The sequence below is a fragment of the Dipodomys merriami genome, unplaced genomic scaffold (genome assembly GCF_024711535.1).
Source record: "Dipodomys merriami isolate MVZ:Mamm:240054 unplaced genomic scaffold, mDipMer1.0.p SCAF_45, whole genome shotgun sequence".
Lineage (NCBI taxonomy): Eukaryota > Metazoa > Chordata > Mammalia > Rodentia > Heteromyidae > Dipodomys > Dipodomys merriami.
The window spans coordinates 3,034,303-3,060,000 of record NW_027206013.1 but is presented as its reverse complement, the minus strand read 5'-3'; the positions used below and the strand labels follow the sequence as shown (position 1 = coordinate 3,060,000).

Genomic DNA, 25,698 nt, shown 5'->3' with positions numbered 1-25,698 from the left:
TTCACCTAATGTTGTTTAATTGATACTTTTTAATTTTTAGTTGAGGGAGTAGTGGCTTTTTTATTTCTGGTATGGGGCTAGTACCAGGGTCAAGTGCTTACTTGACCTTGTTCACAACTGGTACTCTACCACTTGAACTACACCTCAAGTTGGGGATTTTTGCTCACAGACTTTTCTGCCTGGACTGACTCCAGATCTCAGCCCCTAAGTAGCTTAGATTGTAGGTGAAGCCACTGTCATCCTTGCACTGTCATCATGGAATCTGTGTGTGTGTGTGTGTGTGTGTGTGTGTGTGTGTGTGTGTGTGTGTGTGTGTGTGTGTGTTGGTAGTGGGGCTTGAACTCATGTTCTTGCTTAGCTTTTTCACTCAAGTCTAGCACTCTACCATTTGAGCCACATCATTTCCACTTCTTATTCTTTTGCTGGTTAATTGAAGATGAGTCTCTTGAATTTGTCTGCATCTGAGCTGGCTTCAAATCACAATCTTCAGATCTCAGCCTCCTGAGTAGCTAGGATTATAGACTTGAACCACTGGCACTCAGCTGGAATCTTCTTTATAAGTATTTCTGACCAATACATAACCAGTGTTTACACACATTACATGTGCTCATCAGAAGGTGATGTAGGTCTGGATAATTCACAATATCTGCTGTTGTGTAGTTTGGTAATCCCCCTCCCCCCCATCTCTGTGGTGGTACTGGGGTTTGAACTTGGCCTCACCCTTGCTTGGCATGTGCTCTACCATTTGAGCTATCCCTAGACCTGTTTTGCTTTCATTATTTTTTAGATAGGGTCTCCTGTTTTTGGTTCAGACTCTGATCTTCCTGCTTTGGCTTCCCACACAGCTGGGATCATAGGCATGCCCCACCATATCTGACTTCTTTTTTTTATTTTTTATTTTGTCAGTTCTGGGGCTTGAACTCAGGGCCTGGGCACTGTCCCTGAGCTTCTTTTGCTCAAGGCTAGCACTCTACCAATTGAGCCACAGCACCATGTCCAGCTTTTTCTGTGTATGTGGAATTGAACCCAGGGCTTCATGCATGCTAGGCAAGCACTCTATCAATAAGTCACATTCCCAGGCCCCATATCTGGCTTCTTGATTGAGATTAGGTCTCACCTCAAACCATGATCTTCCCAATCTCCACAGACATGTATCATCCCGCTGGTCATCTCCTTTTTATTTTAAAGAAAATTTTTTTTGATAGAATGGATTTTGAGCATAGGACCCTGCATTCATCAAGCAGATACTTTACCATTTGAGCCATATCCCTATCCCATTTTGCTTTAGGGTTTTTTTTTTGTTAGTTTTTTTTTTGTTTTTTTGTTTTTTTTATAGCTTAGGACCAAACTCAGGGTTTTGCACTTGACAGACGAATGCTCTTTCACAGAGCTAAATCCCCAGCCTCTGCTTTAAGTTCTTTTGTTTGTTTGTTTTTGTCGGTCTTGGGGCCTGAACTCTGGGCCTGAGCACTGTCCCTTAGCTCTTCAGCTCAAGGCTAGTGCTCTACCACTTGAGCCACAGCTCTGCTTCTGGTTTTTTCTGCTTATATGGTGCTGAGGAATCGAACCCAGGGCCTCATGCATGCAAGGGAAGCACGCTACCACTGAGCCACCTTCCCAGCCCCTGCTTTAGGTATTTTTAAAGAAGAGTCTCACATTTATTCCTGAGCAGGCTTGCACCTAAGTCCTATTCATGCTTTCTGCATAGCTGGAATAAACTTTTTGCCTTGGCTGGCCTTAAACCTCAATCCTCTAGATCTCTGCCTTCTGAGTAACTAGTCGTACAGGTGCAAGCCACCAGACTCCTGGATTTTTCTTTTCATCTTCTTCAACTTGGTGTAATCTTTAGTCTTAAAAGATTTCTTTCTGCTTGGATTTTCGATAGCTTCTACATTATTTTATTTATTTATTTTTTTGTCCGTTGTGTGGCTTGAACTCTGGGCCTTGGTGCTGTCCCTCAACTCTTCAGCTCAAGGCTAGCGCTCTACCATTTGAGCCACAGCACCCACTTCTGGCTTTTTCTGTTAATGTGGTGCTGAGGAATCGAACCCAGGGCCTCATGCATGTGAGGCAAACACTTTACCACTGGCTTTGTCAAGTCTAATGCTTTTTGGCCAGAATTCAACTTGGTCTAGTTAACATTTCAACCTTTGTTTTTGTACTGTTTCTGTGTACATTTGTATACCTTTGCCTATATGCCCTTTTGGAACCACTGTTTTGCATTTTTCTTACTGACATATTCTCAGGCAGTGGGTAAAATCAGAATATGAGTCCTTTCACAGATTTGTGTTTTGTGAATATTTTCTCCCTGTCTGGAGCTTCCTTTTTTATTTCTTTTATGTCTTTTTTTGATGGGGAGAGGGGAGTCAGTCTTGGGAGTTGAACTCAGGACCTGGGCAGAGTCCCTGAGCTTTTGTGCTTAAGGCTAGTGCTGTACCATTTGAGCCACAGCTCCACTCTGGCTTTTTTGGTGGTTACTTAGAGATAGTCTCATGGACTTTGCTGCTTGCCAGGCTTAGAACTGAGATCCTCAGGTCTCAGGATTAAAGCCACTGGCACCCGGTTTACTTAATGTCTTTTGATCTTGATTCAGTTCAGATTTTTGAGTTTTGTTCTGTGGAATGAATTTACCAAATGTGTCCCATTCTGCAGCTGATAGTCACTTGGGCTGATTTGTTCCTATGCACAATTCTGCTAAGAACATTTTCATACAAGGCTCTCTGTGCACCCCTGAGAATTAGGGTGTTTATATTAGGCTTGCTGAGTCATGAGGTGCCAGATTGCTTGTAAAATGGTTGTTTCAATTTAGCTTCTTTCCAGCATGGGAGAGGGGTTCCGGTTACCCCTCATATTTCTCAATGTTTGGCAGGCTTAGTATCTTGCTAGTCAGCCAGGAGGGTAATTATATCACATTGTGTTTTTGATGGGTATTACCAAGATTATTAATGAGGTTAAACATCCTTTCATATATTTATTGGACATTTATATTGCTTGTGAAATACCTGATCAAGTCTTTTGCTCATTTTTTTTGTTACTCTGTTCTGGGTTACAAATCCTGGGACTTGAATTCAGGGCCTAGGTTCTGTCCCTGAGCTTTTTTGCTCAAAGTTGGCAAACCTCCACTTCCAGCTTGTTATTGGTTAATTGATGGTAAGAGTCTCACAGACTCCTGCCCATTCTGGCTTCAGCCACTCACCTTGGATCTCAGCCTCTTGAGTAGCTAGGATTACAGACACAAGCCACCAGCTTAGTGTTTATTTTTGAGACAAGGTTTCACTCTATAGCTCAAACTGGCCTCAAATTCATGAACCTCTTGCATCAGTTTCCTGAGTGCTGGCATTATTGATGTGTGGTACCACATGTTTGCTTTTTTAAAAAACAATTGCATTAGGTATTCTGGATACAAGTCTAGTGTGAATTTATCTACCTCCCCCATCCTCTGGCATTCTGTTATATATATTTTTTCTTTTAAATTTGTTATTGTTATTATAAAGGTGATATGCAAAGGGGTTACAGTTACATAAGTCAGGTAAGGAGTACATTTCTTTTTGGACAATATCACCTCTTCCCTCATTTGCTCCCATTCTGTTATAATTTTAAATATATTTTTATTGTTCTTATTAAGGTGCTATACAGAGTGGTTACTATTTCATAAGTCAAGTAATGAGTACTTTTTTGGACAATGTCACCCCTTCTTTTGCTCTGTGTCCCCCTCATGTCCCTGCCCACAAGTTGCATAGTTCATTTTCCATATTGTGTGAAGACCATGACTTCATTTGTCCCCATTATATTTTTAAACTTACAGAAAAGTTGCAAATGAGTATCATAAATGCCTGTATACCCTTCACCTACTTTCATCAATGGTTAGCATGTTGCTTTACTTCAGTGTTTCCACTGACTGTGTATAGACATTTTTCTTGTCATCATTGTCTGAGCAATACCTCGTAACAGCATTTAGGTGTCATTTATATGATACTAGGCATTATATAGTCTATAGAGATGATTTAAAGTTTATTGGGAGGTATGCATAGATTTTAAATGAACACTACACCATTTAGTATAAGGGACTTAAGCATTCTTGGATTTTTTGTATCTGTGGGACGAGATGACCCCTAGAGCTGACCTCTGTGGAAACTGAGTGTTGATTGTAGTCATATGTGGATAGAGATTAAGAGACACAATGTTTTTTTTCTGAAACATTTTGAAAATAGAGTGCTGACAGGTTGACATTTTGGCCCTAAATCATTTAGCATTTGCCTTCTAGGAATAAAGACATTCTTCCAAGACAATTAATAATGTCCTATGATCTATAGTTCATATTCAGATATTTCCAAATGTCCAAACAGTATTCTTGGCAGCCCTATTTTTCATCTAGGATGAAATTTAATGTTCAAGATCTCAGGTTTCATGCTGGGTTCACCTGTGATACCTCTGAAGTGTATTTCAAGATAGAAGGTTCTCCTGCCTTTTGTGTAGCTGTTTCTCTAAATCTTGCCATTTTCATGAGTATATGCCTGGTCCAGCACTCCTATGTCCCATGTCTAGATGTGTCTGATGGCCTCTTGGCACGTTTGAGTTGAACCTTGTTGGCATGGCCATAGAAGGACGATGCTATGGCATTGCATCAGAAGATAAGCGATGCCTGTTTACTATTTGTGGTGCCAGCTTTTATCACATGTGGCAACAGCCACATGTTTGCATGGTAAAGACTTTCTAGGCTCTCATGATGAGTATTATCTGGAGAGTAATACTTGACATAACGGGAAGAGGACTCACAGCTACCATTCACCAAATTAGATCCTTTTCAAATCTGTGGTGACTTTTACATCTCTGACACTCTACTTGTGACTTTAGTTCCATTTTTATTTCCTTCAAAACATGAAACATCCTCATTTTAAATTCCTTGAATACTTTGCTCTCTGGGTCTAGTTCTGCCTCCCATTCTTTTTGACAGCCCTTACTCATAGTGTTATGTTCCCTTGTTTTGGTAGTGTTTATTATTATTACTTGTTTTAGACAGGGACTCCTTATGTAGTCTAGGCTGGCTTCAAACTTGATCCTCCTACCTCAGATTCCTGAGTGCTGAGATAACAGCTGTGTACTACCACACCTGACATTTTGTTGTTGTTGGTCATAGGGCTTAAACTCAGGGCCTAGGTCATGTTCCTGAGCTTTTCTGCTCAAGGCTGGCACCCTACCACTTTGAGTCACAGCACCACTTTCAGTTTTCTGGTGGTTAATTGGAAATAAGAGTCTCACAAAACTTTCCTGCCTGGGCTGGCTTTGAACCTTGATCCTCAGATCTCAGCCTCCTAAGTAGCTAGGATTATAGGCATGAGCCACCAATGCTCTGCTCTGACATTGTTTTTGAGCACTTACTTCATTGATACCTTGGCAGGAAGGAGGTTCCTTCTAAGAAGAAGAAAGTTTGGGGAAGCTCCTAAAATGGTGTGAATTGGGGCTGAAACATGTATCTGGTATCTTTCTAGCACCTAGGGTGAAGGCTTAGTTCTGGTTCAACCTAAGTATGAAGTGAGCATAATGAGACGAGGCATTTTGGGAGGACCCTAGCTTTGTCTTTCATACTGGAGGCCATCAGAATTCAAATTCCAAATCAGTAAAACAGCAAATCCTCTCAGAGAAGGCATCACGCTGCAAGCTACACAGACCTCATTTAGTGTTTGGCCAGAAGGTTCCAAATACTTTTTTCAACTTAGTGTTGCACAAAAGATCTTTTTCTTTTTTTCTTTTCTGTTCTGGTAGTTGGGCTTGAACTCAGGGCCTGAGCCTGTGTGGTGGTGTTACATACAGGCGTGGAGGCTCCGTGGACTAGGACAGGCAAGGCAATGTTAGGGAGTCTCCCTAACAGCTCCCCTGCTTCTGCTTCTTCCCAGGGCTCTTCTCTGATTTCTAGAATTTCCCAGTGACGAGTAGTCAAATTGTAGTAAGAAGAGAGGATTTGAGGACAGGACAGGGCAGATGTATAGATCTGACCTTCAGCCTCTCTGTGGGTCAGACTGTGGGATGTAAATCAGTGCAACCCCTAGCAGCCCCAAAATATCAGATCTTTTGGCACCAGCTACTCCCGTGCAAGCCCCAGCCCTGAGTCATCTGACTTGAATTGCATAGGGGTTCTATCTGAGCTGAGGCAGCTCAAGACTGGACTACCCAAGGTGTAAAGCCCCAGCACACCCAGAAGGGTTGAAGTCCCTCTCCATGAGGGCAGTTCTGAGGGGCACTTGGGCTGCTGCTGCTGTGATTACCCCAGGGAGATATTGTAGTCCATTTGTGGGTAGAGCCAAGGACCTGTAGACTTTCAGGATGTATACAGCACTCGTAGGAAAGACTGTCCCTTACACAAATTGTGTCAGATTGCCTTTCCTTTCAATTTTTGATAGAATCTCTGTTGTTTTGACATCTCCAAGAACAGACAGAATCAAAGTTGTGCTCTGGATTAGGCTTCTCTTTTCTTCACCCTCTTGGAGGTAAAGATGAGGGGGGTAGAGCAGGGCAGCATGGGTAGAGCGGGGCAGCATGGGTAGAGCAGTACTACACGGCTGAGGCTGTACATGAGCTGTGTGCAGAGGCTGTGGCCTCCACCCCAGGTGGCCCTGTGCCAGGCGAGATAGGATAATACGATTATTTTCAATTAGATTAATAAAGAATAATTAGATGTCATAAATCAAGTAATCATAGGATATTGTCATGGGAAAACTATGTAGGTAGAATTAATTAGTTTTAAAATAAAGCGTTTATTTTAATTGCTTGAAATGATGGAGCCCTTAATTGCCAATGCATCATTCTGGCCTGCGTATTTCGGCTGTTGTAACAATGTGACGGGTTTGTTCCCCGCATTTCTGGGGAAACAATAGAGGAGAGTTGATTTCATCACCTCACAATGAGCCTTCTACTGTGAGGTTCTGGAAACTCCCACCAGGCCGCAGGCAGGTGGCAAGTGTGGGCTGGGCTTTGCCTGGCCCTGCCCATGGCCTCCCTGATGCTGGTGTATGTGTGTATCTTTTTTTTTTTTTTTTTGCTGGTCCTGAGGCTTGGGCTCTGGGCCTAGATGCTGTCCCTGAGCTTCTTTTGCTCAAAGTGAGTACTTTACCACGTGAGCCACAGCAGTATACAGCAGTATCACTTCTGGCTTTTTTGAGTAGTTTATTGGAGATAAGAGTCTCATGGACTTTCCTGCCCCTGCTGGCTTCAAACAACAATCCTCAGAGCTCAGCCTCCTGTGTAGCTAGGCTTACAGTATGTTGGGTATCTTTTAATACATGTATGTGTATGTATATATGTGTATGTCCCTGAGTATATGTGCATGCATGAGTGTGTATCTATATGTGTGCAAATGTGTGCACACCTATATGCATATATGGGAATTGTGTATATTTGTGTACTCTGTGGGTTTGTACCTGAATGTGTGTATGCATGTATTTGCATGTCTGTGCACATGTGTTTGCATGTGTGTGAGGATTGTATGCATGTGCATGTATGAGTTGTGCATGTGTGTGTGGACATATACCTGAGTATCTATGTGTGTGCATATGTGTATGAAGCTAGACTGGCATGTCTGCATACATATGTGAATTGCATGTGCTGTGTCTTAAGCATGAGTTGTGCATCTGTTAAGGTGTATGTGTGTCCACATGGCTATGTGTGTGCCTGTATGTGAATTATACATGGCATCCTGTTCAGGAATAGTCTCTCAAACTCTTTTGCCTGGAGCCATGTGATAGGAAGGACATGCTAGCCTGGTCCTGATGTTTCCTGCTGGATTGAGGTGCCAGGCTATTTTTCTTGGCTCTTGTGGCAGGCCTGTAGTCCAATATATGGCAGGTACAGCATAGGCTACAGTGGCTTCTGAGGGTCCAGAAGCTGCCCAACTTATTCTCCAGGCTAGCCTGCCTGGGCAGGCCTAGGCAATCTTAGGCATCTGAGTCCTATCAGGGCCCAGAGCAAGGGCCTAGGCCTGGGAGCCATCCCTGTCCTGCAGGAGCTACCCCTGCATATAGGAAGAGTTTGTTCAACTTTTAACTAAACATCCTTCCTAGCCTTGGGGGAGAGTGGGGGAAGATGGCAGAATATAAAATGACTTCATTTACTTCAAAGGCTCCTGAGAGGCAGGGTCCGGTCCTGAAGCTGATGTTTGAGGTCTGGGAAGGTGGATCCTTACCCTGAGTCAGCCCAGGGAAGACCTGGCCCAATTAGTACACACACTAGGTCAATAGGGTCTAGGCCTGAGCACTATCCACCATCCACTAGCATGGGCACAGGCCTCACAGACCTCGCCTGGACCATGGCCTGGTCTTCCATCCTCCCCAGTCCATACTCACAGGCCTGGAAGTTTCCTAGGAGCCTGGCTCTGGCTGCTTTCTCTCTCCTTGCTGTGTGTGACTTGAAGCACACTCTTGTGTTTCTTGTGACAAAGGGGAAAAGGGAAGGTATAGGCAGCTTTAGGGGATGCCACAAGGCAGCAGTTGGTGGTGGAATGCATGGCTAAGGAGTGTTTTAGAAGGCTTGTTTCTCTTCCTCCTCTTTGCCTACCCCTTGCTACATGGGCCTCAGCCTGGGCCCCTCTCTCTCCACACCCCATGTAGCCTCACCCTACCCAGCCAAAGTTCCTTCTTGGATGAATCCTTCCTATTTCCTTTGTTCTTGCCCTTTGCCTGTTATATTTTCTGGTGACTGTAGCTGTATCTCTCCTGGTCAGGCTGTGCCTGGCTACAGGTGGGTTGAGTGGGAAGGATAACTAAGCCAGTAGACAAGGGATTGTGAGAGGCTGCAGCCACACCAGGTATCTGCTCTCCTAGATATGCCCTTGGCTTTTGGAGCAGCTCCCTTCTGCCTCTGGGTCACCATTGCCTGTCAAGAGCAGACTCCTGTGGGACTGAGGTAGTGTGGGAGGTCTTAGAGGTGGGATTGGCTCTGAGAAGATGCTGGAAGCTTTCTTAAACACAGGTCCTATGGTCTGGGGAGTGGCCTCTCATCTAGAACAGTAGCCTGTGAGGAGAAGCCAGTGACTCCACCTTGACCCCCTACCACCTCACTGCTGTTGCACCCTTTGGTGATGGCTTGCAAGTTCTAGAGCACTTCATTTGTCAGCCCAGGTGCCTGGGGAAGTCCATCTAACATTTCCTGCCTCAGTTTAAAGTAAAGAAGGGTGGTTGTGATCATTAGAAATTGTGCTGTTTGCGGTGGATGTGAGGGGTGCACCATTTATTCAGCACCCCAGGTCTTCACATGATTCCTGCCTGTCCATCAGGCATCTGCCAAGCAGGTGCTAGTGCTGGAGGCTGGGCTGGAGAGAGCAGGTTAGCTTGGCTCCTATTCCTAAACTAGCCTGGAATATCATTACTGTGCTGCAGAGAGGAGGGAAGAGGGGCTCTTGAGGGGAGACTGAACTTGCAAGGAGCGAAGAGAGGGCAGGGCTCCTAAGGGAGACACTGGAGCAATACCTGCACAGGTTGGACCCAGTTAGTGGCAGGAGCACTGCAAGTGTGCAGGGCTAGGGCTAAAAAACATTGGCATGGACAATGGGACCTGGGGAGCAGAGGACATGTCTGGTGTTAAATCAATTCAGTGACACTAGTTAAAGTAAGCACAGTGAGGAAGACTTTGTTCAGAGCCACAGTGAGCGAAGCAGGAACGGAGGCAATGAAGTTTTTCAGTCGTTAGAGATGGTGCTCAACTCCGACATGGATGGCTGAAGAGATCTTAGGACCAGGGAATATGGCAAGGCAGTGATGGAAAGTGAATTAGAGGAGACATCAGGGTTTGAGGTAGACATCACTTGAGGGATGAGGGAGGCTAGGAACATGACTAGGTAGGGAGGGTGGGCTGTTGGGGGAGGGACTTGTACTAAGTGACTTGGCAGGGTTCTTGCTAAAACTGGGTTTTATAGAGAAATGTATAGATGGGCCTAGAAGAACCATTAGGAGCCTGAATTAAGTTTGGCCAAGACAAAAATCATTTTTGGGTTTGTTTGTTTTGGGCACTAGTGGGGATTGAAACCAGGGCTTCATACATGCTAGGCAAGTGTTTGACCAATGCGTCCCACCCCCAGCCTCAAACAAAAGCTCTTTCTCATCGCGGTGACAGAAAGCTCTAGAAGCTGCTTGGCGCTCTGAAGAGGATAACCAGGGCCAGAGGAGCTGGTATGAGAGCAGGGATCACTGTGATTGCCGAGACAGGTTGTGATTGCCCAGAGCAGGGATCACTGTGATTGCCCAGAGAGGTTGGGACCTTGATGGTGCCAGCTGGGTACGCAAGCTCTTAGACAGAATGGAGCGGGGGGGGGGGGTACATGAAAGGCAAGTCTTTTGTACACCACCTTCTAGAAGCCCACCCTGAGCAGCAACCAGAGAGGGTCCCTGCTGGGCCCTTATAGCTCATGGAGGGGCCTGGTTCCTCCACCGTCACCAGGCCATTCAGAAAGCAGAAAGTCTCCTCTCAGAAGGTGCCCGAGGTGAGAACCCCTGCCAGGATGCCTTTCTGGAGGAAGACACAGGGCTCTGTCACTCACCTATCCTTCCTTGATCCCCAGGTGACTATGCCTTGCCCAGCATGGCAGCCCCCCTACAGCCACCACCGGACCCCCAGTTTGTCCTTCGAGGCGTGCAGTCAGCAGTGAATGCGCTCCATTTCTGCAGAGAATCCCAGGCTCAGGGGAGCTCACTTCTCTTCTCAGGGTAAGTAGCAACTGCTTCCACCCAAGCCCAGAGGTAATGTTGGAGTTATGGGCTAACATGATGCCCAGTGTTTATTTGGGGCACTAGAAGAGGGTTTCAGGCGACTTGGCATCTACGCTTATTGTGTAATCATAGCCTGCTTGGCAGTATCTTTTTGGGGCCTCTATGGAGAAGCAGGGGCATGCGTCCCTTTTGTTATAGACCATGAAGTGTATGTTTCAGTGGTATGTGTCCCCCCCCCCCCCACTCCAGAACAGCACCTGCTGTCCTGCAAAGGTTCCCCAAGCTCAATCTATTTCCTGCCCTCACTGGGAGGGAGGGCCATATATTTTGTGTGTAAATTTGTCCATCCTGGGGCTTGAACTCAGGGCCTGGACACTGTCTGTGAGATATTGTGCTCAAGGCTAGCACTCTACCACTTGAGCCACAGCTCCAAGTTCCAGCTTTTTGGTGGTTAATTGGAGATGAGAGTCTCACAGACTTTCCTGCCTGGGTTGGCTTCAAACAGTGATCCTAAGATCTCAGCCTCCTGAGTAGCTAGCATTACAGGCATGAGCCACTGACACCTGATGGGAGGGCAAGTTTTATCCTGGTTTAAGGAACTATTGGCTGATGATCTGGAGTCTCCATCAGCTTTGTGTGGGGTCCCGGTGGGCCAAAATGGGCTAAGTGTGGTCTCAGAATGGCCACGTGACTCCAGCACTTGCCTTATTTCCTGTACTTGGCTCCTGAACAGGTCTCAGAGTGGCCTGGTACACATCTGGAATCTGCAGACACGGAGAGCAGTCACCATCTTGGATGGCCATGGAGGCCAGAGCGTGACCTGGCTGCAGTCACTGCCCCAGGGCTCCCAGCTCCTCAGGTAAATCATGATAGCAGTGAGTACTGTTCCAAAGGAGCCACGTTATGACCTCCAGTGGGAGCCTCCCACAGAGGCTCTCATGGCTTTAGCTGGCTGTCAGAGCAGGGTGGAGGTGACTAAAGAAGTCAAAGCCATCTGGCTAGACTAGCCACAGCATGTGGAGGACACAGGGCTTAGCCCCTGTCTTTGGGGAGACAGGCAGATCTGGCCTCTTACCTTTGCTGTCTTCATGGAGACCTGGCAGTGCTCTGTGGCAGGGCTGGGAGGCGCCACCTCAGGAGGCCAGAAGATGGGGCTGGTGACATTTGAGGGGCTGCTGCCAGCCCAGGTGTGAGACAGTAGCAAAGGCCAGGCTTCATGGAGGCCACAGAGTTGTGGCTGGGAGGTGGGTAGAGGGAAGAGCACTATGTACTAAGAGGAAGAAAATGGACTGAAGCCTGGAAGCACCTGGCAACAGCCAAGTCCTAGACTAGAGCTCTGGCATGTGTCCTAGCACTGAGTTCAGAAGCACAGTGTGTTTGGAAAGCAGGTATAGGATAAGGTTTTTACCTGTCTAGTCTCCTTCCTTCAGGCCTTGGCTGTGTGTTTGTGTGAGTATATGTGTGCGCATGTGCACACATGTGCACATGTATAAATGTGTCTACGTTCCATCCCCCACAAATCACTTGTGCACCACCTACCTGGGCTAACCCCCATCTGGAAGGGACCACAGAGGTGGTTCATCCCCATCAAGTGTTGGATGTGCAGAGGCAGAGTGTCCAGTGCTTGCCAGCTGCCAGACCTGCCCCCCCTGCCCTCACCAGGGTGCTTTTTGGGCAAGTAACGTCTTGATAAGAGCCTGGTGGAGGGACAAAGATGGTTCTTTCTGTAGCATTAGCAGAGGTGGAAAGTCTCTCACTCCTGGTGGTGTACACCCGCCAGTGTCACCAGTGGCCTTGAGGCACTAGAGGCTGGACAGCCTGCGGGGATCCTGAGGTAAGAGCTGCCTGGTAGTGGTGACAGATCCAGGGATACCAGGTGGGCCAGGAAGCATCAGAAAGTGGGGAAGACAAGAGGCTTCTCTGTTTTACTTTAGAAAGGACATGGCAGAAACTAGGAGGGGGGGCTGGGAAGGTGGCTCAGTGGTAGAGTGCATGAGGCCCTGGGTTCGATTCCTCAGCACCACATAAGCAGAAAAAAGCCAGAAGTGGTGCTGTGGCTCAAGTGGTAGAGCGTTAGCCTTGAGCTGAAGAGCTGAGGGACAGCACCCAGGCCCAGAGTTCAAGGCCCATGACTGGCAAAATAATAATAATAATAATAATAATAATAATTCAGAAACTAGGAGGGGATAGCATGGTAGGCCTGGCCATAAGCCTTCCTCCAGGGCCACCAGGCTACCAAAGCACCCATTATCCTCAATCAAGGAACATCAGTCCTTAAGCATGGACTGCTGTCTCCAGCACAGGAACCCAAAGTGCTGCCTGCCTGAGCAGCCCTGCCCCTACCCAGACCTGCAGTTGCACTCCTGACGCTTGGCACTCTTTGTGTTTGGAGTATGCCTATGCCACTACCTCCAAGGCCCAGAGCTCTAGAAGCACAGGTTTGTGCTACTCTAGACCTGGTACCAGGGCTTCTTGGGCACTACAGAGTCCAGTCCCCAGAGGACAAAGCTCAGTCTGGCCCATAACAGCATGCAGATGAATTTTATGTGGAAGTATTCAGTATCCACTACTCCAAAGATGGCTGGCAGGTAGCTGAGAGACCAGAGTTGCCCAGGAGGGTGGTAGCCCTAGCCTTGGGTGCTTTTAGAGCCTTCTCTGAACCTTGCTTCCATCACACCCTACCCTTGTCCTTCCTGGGGTGAGGTCTGATTATCAGACACTGTTTCCAAGTAATCCTACAGAGCCATTTGCATCCAGAGTTTGTACACCTTCTCTGAATCTCCCACCTAGGTGGGAGGTGCTCAGAGGGCAGCCTTGACCATGGAACGCAAGACTGGTGGTATAGTGTCCAGGTGTGCAATCATGTTGCACTAGAGATCTAGGGTGCTGAGGCTGCCTGCATTCAGACTATGCCCAGCTGTGTTTGGAAGCTAAGTTCCAAGGGCCCTTAAAGGGGCTGGGGACTTTCATGTCTAGAAGGACTGGAAGACTGCCCGCTCCCCCTCCACCCCCCCCCCTCCCCCTGCTCTATCTACACCTGGGCCCTATCAGCCCATTCATCTGGGCATTTCTTTACATTTTTCACTGTGAAATATGACATACTTACAGGAAAGGGAGGCACAGAGCCTTGTACTAGCACAAGTAGCACCTGAGTAATCAGTTTGCAGTCAAGAAGGCAGCATTACTGGCCCTCTGCCCCACCTGCCTCCCTGACAAGTACCACTTGCCTTCCCTAGAGGCAGAAGCTGGCTCCATGGCTTGTTCTTGTTTTACTGTCTTTCTTCTTTTTCTTTTTTTTGGTCGGTCATGGGACTTGAGCTCTGGGCCTGGGCACTGTCCCTCAGATCTTCAGCTCAAGGCTAGCGCTCTACCACTTGAGCCACAGCACCACTTCTGGCTTTTTTCTGTTTATATGGTGCTGAGGACTTGAACCCAGGGCCTCATGCATGCAAGCCAAGCACTCTACCACTGAGCTACCTTCCCAGCCCTTTACTATCTTTTTTCTTTCTTTTTTTTTTTTTTTGGTCGGTCATGGGCCTTGAACTCTGGGCCTGAGCGCTGCCCCTCAGCTCTTCAGCTCAAGGCTAGCTCTCTGCCACTACAGCGCCACTTCTGGTTTTCTGGTGGTTTATTGGAGATAAGAGTTTCACAGACTTTCCTGCCCGGGCTGGCTTTGAACTGTGATCCTCAGATCTCAGCCTCCTGAGTAGCTAGAATTACAGGCATGAGCCACCGGCCCCCGGCTTTACTGTCTTTTTTTTTCTACTGAGGTTTGAACTTAGGCCCTTGCTACTTGCCAGGCAGGTGATCTACCTCCTGAACTATGCTCATATCCCATATTGCTTTAGTTATATTTTTGGATAAAGTCTTATTTTTGCCTGCTGTTAACCTAAAACTGCTATCCTACTACCTTATGCCTTCTGCATAGCTGATATCACAGACATATGATACCACAACTAGGTAGGCTTTACTGTCTCAAAAACATATATTTCAGATGGGGCCTGGTAGCTCACACCTGTAAACCTAGCTACTCTGGAGGCTGAGATCTGAGTATCATGGTTCAGAGCCAGTCTGGGCAGTAAAGTCTGTTGAAACTCTTACCACCAATTAACCACCTAAAGTGGAGCTGTGGCTTAAAGTGGTAGAGCACTAGCTTTGAGCAAAAAACAGCTCAGGGACAGCACCTGAGTTCAAGGACCTGAGTTCAAGCCCCACAACTGACAAAAAAAACAAAAATAAGACCATACATTTCACTTAACCTCTGTGAGGTGCAGCTGGGTTTGCACAGCCACAATTCCTTTCTGTCATTGGCCTCTTCAGTGTGGTGGCCACTGGATATGCTGCTCACCTGCACTGCGCTTCTGGCTTGCCCACTTGGGACTGTTAGAAACAAAGCTGCCAGGAGGTCTCCTGTCAGAGCCTCCTGGTGCCCAAGTACAAACATATTTGTAGTTTGAACCCTGGACCCAGATCTGGGATGTCTGGGACACAGCATATGTGCATATTGGACTTGTCATATGCCATGAAGCAGGAACACCAACCTCTGGGACCCGGGCTTCTGAGTGTGGCTTGATGTGAGTTTTCTAAGCATTGTGGACCCACTTGTGCTTGTCAGCCAATTGGATAAACTCTTAACTACCTCGGACCTCTTGCCCATTTCTTTTTTTTTTTTTTTTTTTTTTTTTGGTTGGTTGTGGGGCTTGAACTCTGGGCTTGGGCGCTATCCTTCAGCTCTTCAGTTCAAGGCAAGCGCTCTACCGCTTGAGCCACAGCACCACTTCTGGTTTTCTAGTGGTTTATTGGAGATAAGAATCTCAGGGACTTTCCTGCCTGGCTTTGAACCACGATCCTCAGATCTCAGCCTCCTGAGTAGCTAGGATTACAGGCGTGAGCCACTGGCGCCCAGCTTGGCTTACATTTCTTGATTTGAACTCAGGCCTCATACTTGCTAAGCTGGCACTCTACCACAGAGCCACTCATCTAGCCCTATTTTGCACTGTTTTGTTTTGTGCTGATACTGGGGCTTGAATTTAGGACTAAGGCACTCTCCCTTAGCTTTTTGCTCAAGGCTAGCACTCCACCATTTGAGCCACACCTTCACTTCCAGCTTTTGCTGGTTAATTGGAGATAAGACACCCATGAACTTTTTTGCCAGGGCTGGTTTAGAACCATGATCCTCTGATGTTAGCCTCCTGAGTAGCTAGGATTACAGGCATGAGACATAAGTGGCCAGAATACTGGTTTTGTACCACAATCCTCAGATCTCACCTTCTTGAGTAGCTAGGATTACAAGTGTGAGCCACCAGCACCCAGGTGCTGGTTTTTTGTTGTTGTTGATGGTTTGTTTTGTTTTGTTTTGTTTTTTGAGTCCGGTTGTGGGGCCTGAACTCTAGGCCTGAGCGCTGTCCCTCAGCTCTTCAGCTCAAGGCTAGTGCTCTACCAATTGAGCCACAGCGCCACTTCTGGCTTTTTTCTTTTTGCTTATGTGGTGCTGAGGAATCGAACCCAGGGCCTCAGGCATGCAAGGCAAGCCAACTTCCCAGCTCTGTTTGTTTTGTTTTTGTTAGTTCCTGATCCTGGCCAAAATGAATGGACTCTCTGGGCATTATTATTGTTGTTGTTATTAGTAGTACTATTATTATTTGGGTACTGAAGATTGAACCCAGGACATTGCACTTGCTATGCCCCTGAGCCACGTCCCAGCTCTATTATTATTAATTTAGTTGTGCAAAGGTTACAGTTTCATAAGTCAGGTTGAGTATAATGCTTCTAGGTCAGTGTCATTCCATCTTTCTCCCTTATTTCCCCACTTCCATCCCTACCATCAAATTATAGTTCATTTTTTATATAATGTACATTGAATATAATGATTATGTTTTGCTCACCCTTCCTCCTCCATTCCTGTCCTCCCCACATTACCCACCCTGAAAAACATGTTTTCACTGCTGCTGTTTATTTTTCTTCCCGCTCAGGCACACACCCAAGTTGTCACCTGCCGACCAAAGGCTTCCCAGTGTGCCTGGGATGACAGGTAGAGGCCACTAAGTCTAGCCCAAATTTGTCACTGTCGTCATGAATAAAGTTCTTTATCTTAACGGAGCCACACTTGCCAGGCTATCCTCTGCTCAGTGTTTCTGGGTCTTGTAGGGCTCCTGACACTGAGGTGTGGCCACACCACCCCATCTCTCAGGAGCTCACTGTCATTCCTTTTCTTTTCTTTTTTTTTTAAACCAGTCCTGGAGCTTGAACTCAGGACTTGGGCACTGTCCCTAAGCTTCTTTTGCTCAAGGCTAGCACTCTACCACTTGAGCCACAGTACGACTTCGGCCTTTTTCTGTGTATGTGGTACTGAGGATTTGAACCCAGGGCTTCCTGCATGCTAGGCAAGCACTCTACCACTAAGCCACATCCCCAGCCTGTAACTCCTTTTAGCCCCATGGTTTCACTGGAACTTCCTATGGTATGGGATGTAGGCTGTGTCCACAGGAAATTTATTGGTTCTATCGTCCCTTCCCTCCTCCGCATTCAGCCATGCTGGTATCTGAAGTCGTGAGCAAGAAAGGAGATGTTGGGCAGAGGTGTTGGCAGCAGTGTGCCAGGTCTTTAGTCCTCTCTGAAAAAATTTCTCTGTTTCTTATTTTTCATGGTATGACTAATTCTTTTCTTTTGTCAGTATGGGGCTTGAACTCAGGGCCTGAGGCTCTATCCCTCATTTTGCTCCAGGTCAGTACTCTACCACTTTAAGTCACAGTGCCACTTCTGTATTTCTGGTGGTTAATTGTAGATAGCAGTCTCACTGACATTCCTGCCTGGGCTGGCTTTGAACCATGATCCTTAGATCTCAGCCTCCTGAATATCTAGGTTTACAGGTATAAGCCACCAGTGCTTGGCTGATTCAACCACTTTTGAAGAATACTTTTCAGATGGCTTGTAGAATGTGCTAGGTTGGATTTGTCTGATATTTTCTCAGGATTAGAACAAGGTTTTGAGTTTGGAGAGGAAACCCAGAGAGGTGAATGCCCTTCCCATCTCATGGTACTAGAGGCACATGGCATCCCTGTGGCTCATTATAGGTGAGGCTGCCCTGGACCACTTAAGTGTCTGTTGGGGGTCCACAATCTGTTAATATCTGACAGGTTAAACATTTCTAAACTGAAAATCCAATCCCCCAAAATCTGGAAGGTTTAAAAATTTTTTTTGGTGCTATTGGAATTTGAACTCAGGGCCTCCCACTGGCCTGAGCCACATCCCCAGCCCTTTTGGCTTTAGTTATTTTTTAGATAGGGGCTTGCTTATGCCAGGCTAGCCTGGACCACCATCTTCCTGTAGCTGGGATGACAGTCATGGGGGGGGGGGGCATCTGTACATTCCACCAAGGTGGAGCAGAAAGCCATATGAATGGCGGATGATGGGAGCCCGGTTTCTCACTCACAGAAAACGGTGGCCAAGAAATAAAGAGCCAGAGGGAGTTGTGAAATTGTGCAGAGATGAGACGATAGGTACTCCACCACATTCAGCTTGTTGACATGGGAACCTTGCTAACTCATGCCCCGGCTGCCCTTGGACCACCATCCTTCCCAACTCTGTCTCCCAAGTAGCTGCCATTGCAGGTACTGTAGCTGATTGAAATTTGGAATGTTTTGAGTGACATATCAGTTTTCAAAAAGCTTAGGATTCTGACTTGTGCCAGTGGATCACGCCTGTAATCCTAGCTAATCAGGAAGCTGAGATCTAGGAACTGCACTTCAAAGCCAGCCCAGGTAGGAAAGTCTGTGAGACTGTTATCTCCAATAAACCACCAGAAAACTGGAGGTGGTGCTATGGCTTAAGTGGTAGAGTGCTCCCCTTGAGCTGAAGAACTGAGGGGCAGTGCCCAGGCTCAGCATTCAAGCCCCATGACCGACAGAAAAAGAAAGAAAGAAATCCTAGCTACTCAGGAGGCTGAGATCTGAGGATCATGGTTCAAAGCTAGCTTGGGCAAGGAAAGTCCATGAGACTCTGATCTCCAATAAACCACTAGAAAACTGGAAGTGGTGCTGTGGCTCAAGCGGTAGAGTGCTTGCCTTGAGCTGAAGAGCTGAGGGATAGCGCCCAAGCCCAGAATTCAAGCCCCACGACCGACCAAAAAAGAAAGAAAGAAAAAAGTTTAGGATTCTGGAACATTTCAGACTGTAGATTTCCAGATTAGGGATAATCAACTGGTAAAGTCTATGCAAATATTCCCAAATCTGAAAAACTCCCAAACCTGAGATACTTCTGGTCTCACATAGTTAACCCATTGCTTCCTGGGCTCTCAGGAAGCAAGTCACCGAGGCCTTCTCACACCCAGGAGGAGAATTAAACCTTGCCTCCGGATATCAGGAGCCCCAGGAATACTGTGTTAAATAAAGCCAGCACAGCAGTGAAGAAACATGAGATACTTCAAGCTGTGCAAATGCCCTTTTCTCTTTCAGGTTTCCTTCATTTTTCTCAGCATCTACAAGGGCTTCTGCCTGCAGTGGTTTGTCTCTGTGCTGTCCTCCTGGGGAGTTTATATTTCCCTATCCCTCCTCATTGTCCTCTTGGTGGAAGTCTTCCTTGAACTAAGGAATCTTCAAGAAGGGCTGACTCTTCTACTTCATCCATTCACAAGGATGAGCCTAGACTCAAGGAGATTCACTTCCTTCTTCGGATTTATATCTAATACTACTAGTATTTATCAGTAAGAGTGTTCTAGCTTGTGTCCTTTTGATGTGCCTCTACCCTTTCCTTTGTTTATTTTGTTAAGTATTTCCTTAGTTTCAAGGAAACTTCTCTTCTTTCTTTTTTTTTTTTTTCTACTGAGTCCTTGATTTCTCTGATACCTACTTGTGTTTGGAGAATGGGGTGATTTTAGCTGTGGGCACTAGATGGGCTCATTGCTTGCAGTGGGGGCATTGCCTGTACTTTTATACCTATCTTCATTGATCTCATATGCATTAACCTCTTCCAAAATGAGAGGCCAGCTCCCTCTGGCCTCCTGGCCTCTGATCCTGCTTGGCGGGTTGGTAGGATGTTTTTAACATGCACACAGTGTGCATACAGGTGGTCTTGCCCCTGCCTCCCCAGGGCCACATGGAGCAGTCTGTTGCCCTGTCAAGATCAGAGCTGTTGCCTGTGGCAGTTTTCCATGTGATTCTCTGTCCCTACATTCATGGCTGTTTTAGCACGCCACTCAAGTGTTGCCTTTTAGACGTGGCTTTTTTTTTTACTTAGTAGATCACATCTAAGCTTCCTACAGACTGTCACATGTGTCAGCAGTCAGCCCCTTTCTGTCACTGGTGGTGTTCTGTAGTGTGGATGGCTATACTCCTGTTCAAGGACAGTGGGATTGCATTTGCATGTTTGTGAGTAAATATAGGTTTAAAATTCACTGTGGAAAAGATCTGAGTGAGAATACTGGGTAAACCTAAGTCACAGGGAGAAGAAGGAGGGGGACAGGACTTGGCTTTAGTGGTATGGGGAACTACAGAAATGTGGTGAGAGGCAGGCCAGGGGCTAGCTCTCAGTCTGCTGAGTGTCCTGGCACCAGTGCCTTGGATACCCACTTCGGTATGAATACAGAGACAGAGAATCCTTGGCTGAGGCTTCCAATCTGTAACGATCTGAAGGTTATCAAAGCCACTCTCTAGAAATGTAGAAACCGTACTTTGGGCTGGCGTGGGCCTGATGCTTGTCCAAGTGGTGCTCAGTGTTCACTGGGTTTCTCAGCCTCTTCCTTTTGCTTTGTCAGTCAAGGCCGGGACCTGCAGCTCTGCCTGTGGGACCTGGCAGAGGGCAGGAATGCCATCGTGGACTCTGTGCACCTGGAGAGTGTAGGATTCTGCAAGAGCTCCATCCTGGCTGATGGACAACCATACTGGATGCTTGCTGTGCCAGGAAAGGACACCGATGAGGTAAGGACCAGCCCTCCTGAGACTCCTGTTTCTGCTCATTCTGCCCCCTGGGGAGGAAGCAGACCATACCTATGAGACCATATGACATTTCTTGTTGAACTCTAAGGTCTGCTCATATGACTGCAGCTCCAGAGGCCTTGGGCCAATACATGGCTGGTTCCACCTCTGGTTGTATGTGATGTAGGTGTGGCCATGAGCCATCCTCCCAGGACAGGCATGCCCAGAGGATGGAGAGCCAAAAGGTCACTGTCTGGTGGTGCCAGTGACCAGAAGTATTGGTATCATAGTGACTGGTCAGGCTGCATTAGGGTGCCCATGACTCCAGGGACAGAGGAAGAGAAACAATGCCTAGGACAGGGGGTGGAAGCAGGAATCCAGGGCAACAGCTGGCACAGATGAGGAAGACAGAGCTATGGCTCAACCCTGGGTCTGCCAAAGGTAAAGTAGAGATGAACCAAGAGTGACAATTGTTGGGCCTTGTTTATGTGCAGGGCAGTTTGCTCCAGGGAGCTGTCAGTCAGGGCGGAGGGGGAGGGGACCTCCTGTCTTCCACTTTGCCCCCCCCCCCCCCCCCCCCGCAGGCCTGGGGCCCTTTGTGGCTGGCAGCCCTGGGCAGGGCGGCTCCTGCTGGTGCTGGCAGATGAGGCCCATGTACTACGTTAAGCTTGGCCCCCACCCAAGAAAAGTCATTTTGTCTCCGAGCAGATCTAGTTCATAAATAATGAGATAGGAACAGGCATTTATTTGTTCATGATTGCATTTAAATCACCAATTAGGAGCTACACACATTTTTCTTGCCAATTTGCCAGAAACCTGTTAAAAGTTTTTATTAATGTGAACGGGAGGAGCCTGCTTCTTCCTGAATGGCAGTGTCATCCTGAACTTCGGGAGGATTTGTTCTGTCCCTGAGGGTAGTTGCTAAACAGTCCTTCATGACACCCCCAGGCCACTGTACAGTCCAAGATCAGCCTGTCACCTCCCTCCCTCGAGGCCGCAGGTCCCCGCCTGGTTTTAAGCCGCTTCCTGGCTCCCAGCAATCTCAGAACAGGACGCATCAGTATTTTACAGGAGCTGCACCCTGGAGACCTTGCACTTCTTGGGAAAATTGTTGTTTTCCACATTCCCACCTGGAATCTGCCTAGACTGGGCCCTGGAAAAGCATTGCTGGCCTGTGCCCAAACAATGCCCGGGGAGCATGCTCCCGCCCTGCTCGGCCGTCTGGGTGGCCACACTTGCCCAAACCCAACATTTTCCTTCTGGAAACAAAAGTTGTAGTTGGGTGCCAGGTGGAAAGCTGGTGTCTGTAGGAGGCTGGGAGCACAGGGAGGCCAGGAGCTCCTCCTCCAACCCCCACAGAGGCCTGTGCAGGGAGCCTGGGCCAGGCAGTCATGGGTCTGCCCTGTGCTCTGTTCTCCCGCACTTAGGGTAGGATTGAAGTACCACAGCTCCCTCCTCAGGTCTCCGGGGCTGCCCTGGCTTTTCACTCCATCCTTCTTCCCAGACAGAAAGCAGATCTTATCAACCCCCACTCTCTGGCCTGCCTAAGACCCTTTTCCTTGAGCCCCTCCTTACTGCCACCAAAGGGGTCTTCCTGAGCTCACAGAGGGCCAAGACTCCATTCATCTGTGGACTGGGCAGACTTGTGACTTGGGCCTCCTCCAGTGCCACCCTCACCCCCAGAAACATGTCTGTGCCCAGGGCAGCTTTTCCTCTTCAAGGTGTTTGGGTCACCGCTCAGCCCTGGTTTGCTGTGCTGTGGTCATGCCTCGTACCTATGGCTCTTCTCACAATGGTGATGGTGGGACCTACAAGGAGAGTCCCTGCAATGGAGTTGATGTTGATATTACTGTGTGTGTGTGTGTGTGTGTGTGTGTGTGTGTGTGTGTGTATGTGCATGTGTGCGCTACTCCTGAGGCTTGAAGTTAGGGCCTGGACACTCTCCCTGAGCTATTTTTCTCAAGGCTAGTACTCTACCGCTTGAGCCACAGCTCCACTTCCGGCTTTTTGGTGGTTATCAAGATAAGAGTCTTATAGACTTTCCTGCGCAGGCTAATTTCACGAATTTCAAACGATGATCCTCAAATCTCAGCCTCCTGAGTTGCTAGGATTACAGGTGAGAGCCACTAATGCCTGGCTTGCTATTACTTCTATAGAAAGCAGCAAGGATCGCAGAGCACTCTTGTTGTCTTTTTCTGATTCCCCATGTTGCTCTGGCAACTGGGACTCGATTTTTAGACATCCTCTTTCCCATGTTTCTTTCCACTTTGTTAAGTTTTTTTTTTAATATATAATTTTAAAATGCATTGTAGCTAGGTACTAGTGGCTCATGCCCATAAGCCTAGTTATTCAGGAGGCTGAGATCTGAGGATCAAAGTTCAAAGCCAGCCAAAGCAGAAAAATCCCTGTGAGACTCTTATATCCAATTAACCACTCAAAAACTGAAAGTGGTGTTGTGGCTCAAAGTGGTAGAGCACTAGCCTTGAGCAAAAGAGTTCAGTTAGAGACAGTATCTAGGCCCTGAGTTCAAGCTCCATAGCCAACAAAATAAGTAATAAAATACAATGCATTGTGGAAAAATATACATAATTTCATTATTATTATTAAAGTGTCAAGTAATGAGTGTATTTCTTTTTCTTTTTTTTGGACAATGTAATCCCTTTCTTTGCTTTCTGCCAGTTTCCCCCTCCTGTCTCAGCCCACAAGTTACACAGGTCATTTTCCACATAGTGTATACTGAACAGCATAATTGTATTTGTTCACCCTTCCTTCTTCTCTTTCTGTGTTCCCCCTTTTGCCCTCCCCTAAAAAACTCAAATGAAAAAACAAACACTACTACTACTACCAACAATAACAACAACATTAAACCATGTTTCCATTTCCTGGAGTTCATTTCAATAAATAGTATTTTAAATGTGCAGGAAAATCTCATCCTTGAGTTTCTCTCCTAGGTCTGACTGTTGGTGTGTGAATGCCTAGAGTCCTGTGTAGGTTATTATGTCCAGTTATATTTTAGATCTAGCTTCCACATGAGAGAAAACAGTCGCCGTTTGTCTTTCTGAGCTTGTCTTGCCTCACTTAGCATGATTTGTTCTAGGTCCATCCATTTCCTTGCCATTTTACTAGAGGTTTTTGAATTTCTTTTCCCATAAGGAGTCCTGGTATCCATACCTGCCTCCACACTTGCCATCAAATTTTCTTGTCATTCCCCCTGACCTTTAACCTCTGAATTCCAGCAGTGTTTTCCCTGTTCTCATGGCTCCTTGTCTGGCAGCCCCTCCTTATTCTGCTTCCATTACTCAAGGTTTTTTTGTTTTTTATTTTTTCTGTTCCCTTCATCATGTCACTGGATTGGTGCCCCTGCTGCCTCTTCTGTCCTTGCTGGCAGCTCACCTGGAGGCTCCTGGATTCTGTGAGGGAGGCCTTCTCTGTGTACACACGTGTGCATATGTGTATCATGTACATATGTGCATATGCCTGTTTGCTCATGTGTGCATGTGTATAAAAAGGCAGGGACTCCAAGACTCACTTCTGCAGCAGAGGAAACTAAGAACTATGAGTGTGCACTGGTGCTCAGCAGAGGCAAATGCCTGGCCATTAGCAGCCAAGCCACATGGGGACGCTGGTGAGAGCATCCTGCTCAGCGAACACCACATTTTGATAGAGTAGGTGCCTCTGTCAGAAGTGGGCCCATCAGCAGGACACTCATCAAGGACCAGACCATGTCCCTGGCTAGAAACTGCCCCCCATAACTCATGTGGCTGAGTTAGAATTTGAACCTGAGTACCTGGGTATGCTCTCCAGTGTGAGTTAATGAGGGCCTTGCAGTTTTTACCTGCACAGGTCAGACTCTGTCCCTCAGCCTAGACAGTCACACCAGCTAGCACATCCAGTAGAAACCCCAGCCTCTCTGGATCTCTCATTTCTTATATACAAATTGGGGATTCCCTATGTCATGGCCTCTCTTTCCAGGCTGGCTGTACATCAGTGTTTGGTAGAAAGCCACTCCACTGATCAAGGCCAGCAGAGCCCCTTCAGTTCTCAGCCATGGCAGAGGGCACAGATTGGTTAGCCTAGAAGCACTGGGGCAGCATAGACTCAGGGCACAGAAACCACTGAACAGGCCCTGCAATGCAGTGTGTCATGTGGGAACCCTCTACTCCTCAGCTCAAAGGAGGGGTGCTTGTCCTCCCTGGCAGCCCAAGCACTCAACATATAGAACAGCTAGGGGCCCAATTCTAGCTTGTGGTGTGGCAGCCTGGGCCATCCCCTAGGGATGGTGCTGAGCTAAGCCAAGCTAGTCACCGGATGAGAGGCCCACTCAGGTTGGCAAGTTGGCATAAGAGCTGGACTATAAGGCATATCTCCAAGCCAAGCACAGAGGAGCCCAGGGCTAAAGCAGCCTAATTATGTGGGCCAGACACTTAAGCACTAGAAAGCCAGGATTCAAACATGGCTGCCTCAGGCCTTGTGTACTATGCTCATATCTTAGGCCACGGTGGGGCTGGGTGCCATTTGATATATTCAAAGTAGCTTCTGTGTAAAACCTATACCAGGAAAGAGACAAGGAGTGAGAGAAAGAAAGAGAGTGGCCTAAGTCAGGTCCAAGTGCTCCAGGCCTGCTCTGCCCAGATGGCAACACAGGAAGGGGCCAGAGGCGGCCACCAGTTGGTGACCAATGGTCACTCACAAATGATTTCACAAGTCCCAGCAGCTCCCAAGCCCTTGAGCCTATGCAGCCTAATTAGGAGACATGGAACTCTATAGGGAGAAGAGCAGACAGAAACTCGCAGCAGCCTTGGCTAATCGTCTTAAAAGTCTCTTGTTTGTGTAGCAGAGACTTGGCTTGGCATGGGCCCAAATCAACTTGTTTTCTCACTGTCAGGTTCAGATTCTGGAGATGCCATCCAAGACGTCAGTGTGCACCCTGAAGCCGGAGGCAGACGCCAAGCCAGGCATGCCCATGTGCCTGCGGCTGTGGCAGGTAAGGTGAGCGTGCGCCAGCCACGCCCTGCGGCCACGCCTACTAGGCCCTGAGTCATGCCCCACTCAGGGTTTGATTTGTCATCAAACCAATGGGTAATAGCCCTTCA

General features: G+C 47.4%; 1 protein-coding gene across 2 annotated transcripts in view; it reads left to right on the top strand.

The window, feature by feature from the left end:
* LOC138808308 (guanine nucleotide-binding protein subunit beta-like protein 1) overlaps window positions 1-25,698 on the top strand; it is a 62,430-nt gene that overhangs the window by 20,083 nt on the left and 16,649 nt on the right. For both annotated transcript variants that reach the window (XM_069994348.1, XM_069994350.1), the window contains 4 exons: window positions 10,547-10,691; window positions 11,428-11,553; window positions 20,446-20,608; window positions 25,491-25,589. In XM_069994348.1, coding sequence (XP_069850449.1) covers window positions 10,567-10,691; window positions 11,428-11,553; window positions 20,446-20,608; window positions 25,491-25,589 — 513 coding nt within the window. In that variant the 5' untranslated portion in view covers window positions 10,547-10,566. The remainder of the gene's footprint in view (window positions 1-10,546; window positions 10,692-11,427; window positions 11,554-20,445; window positions 20,609-25,490; window positions 25,590-25,698) is intronic.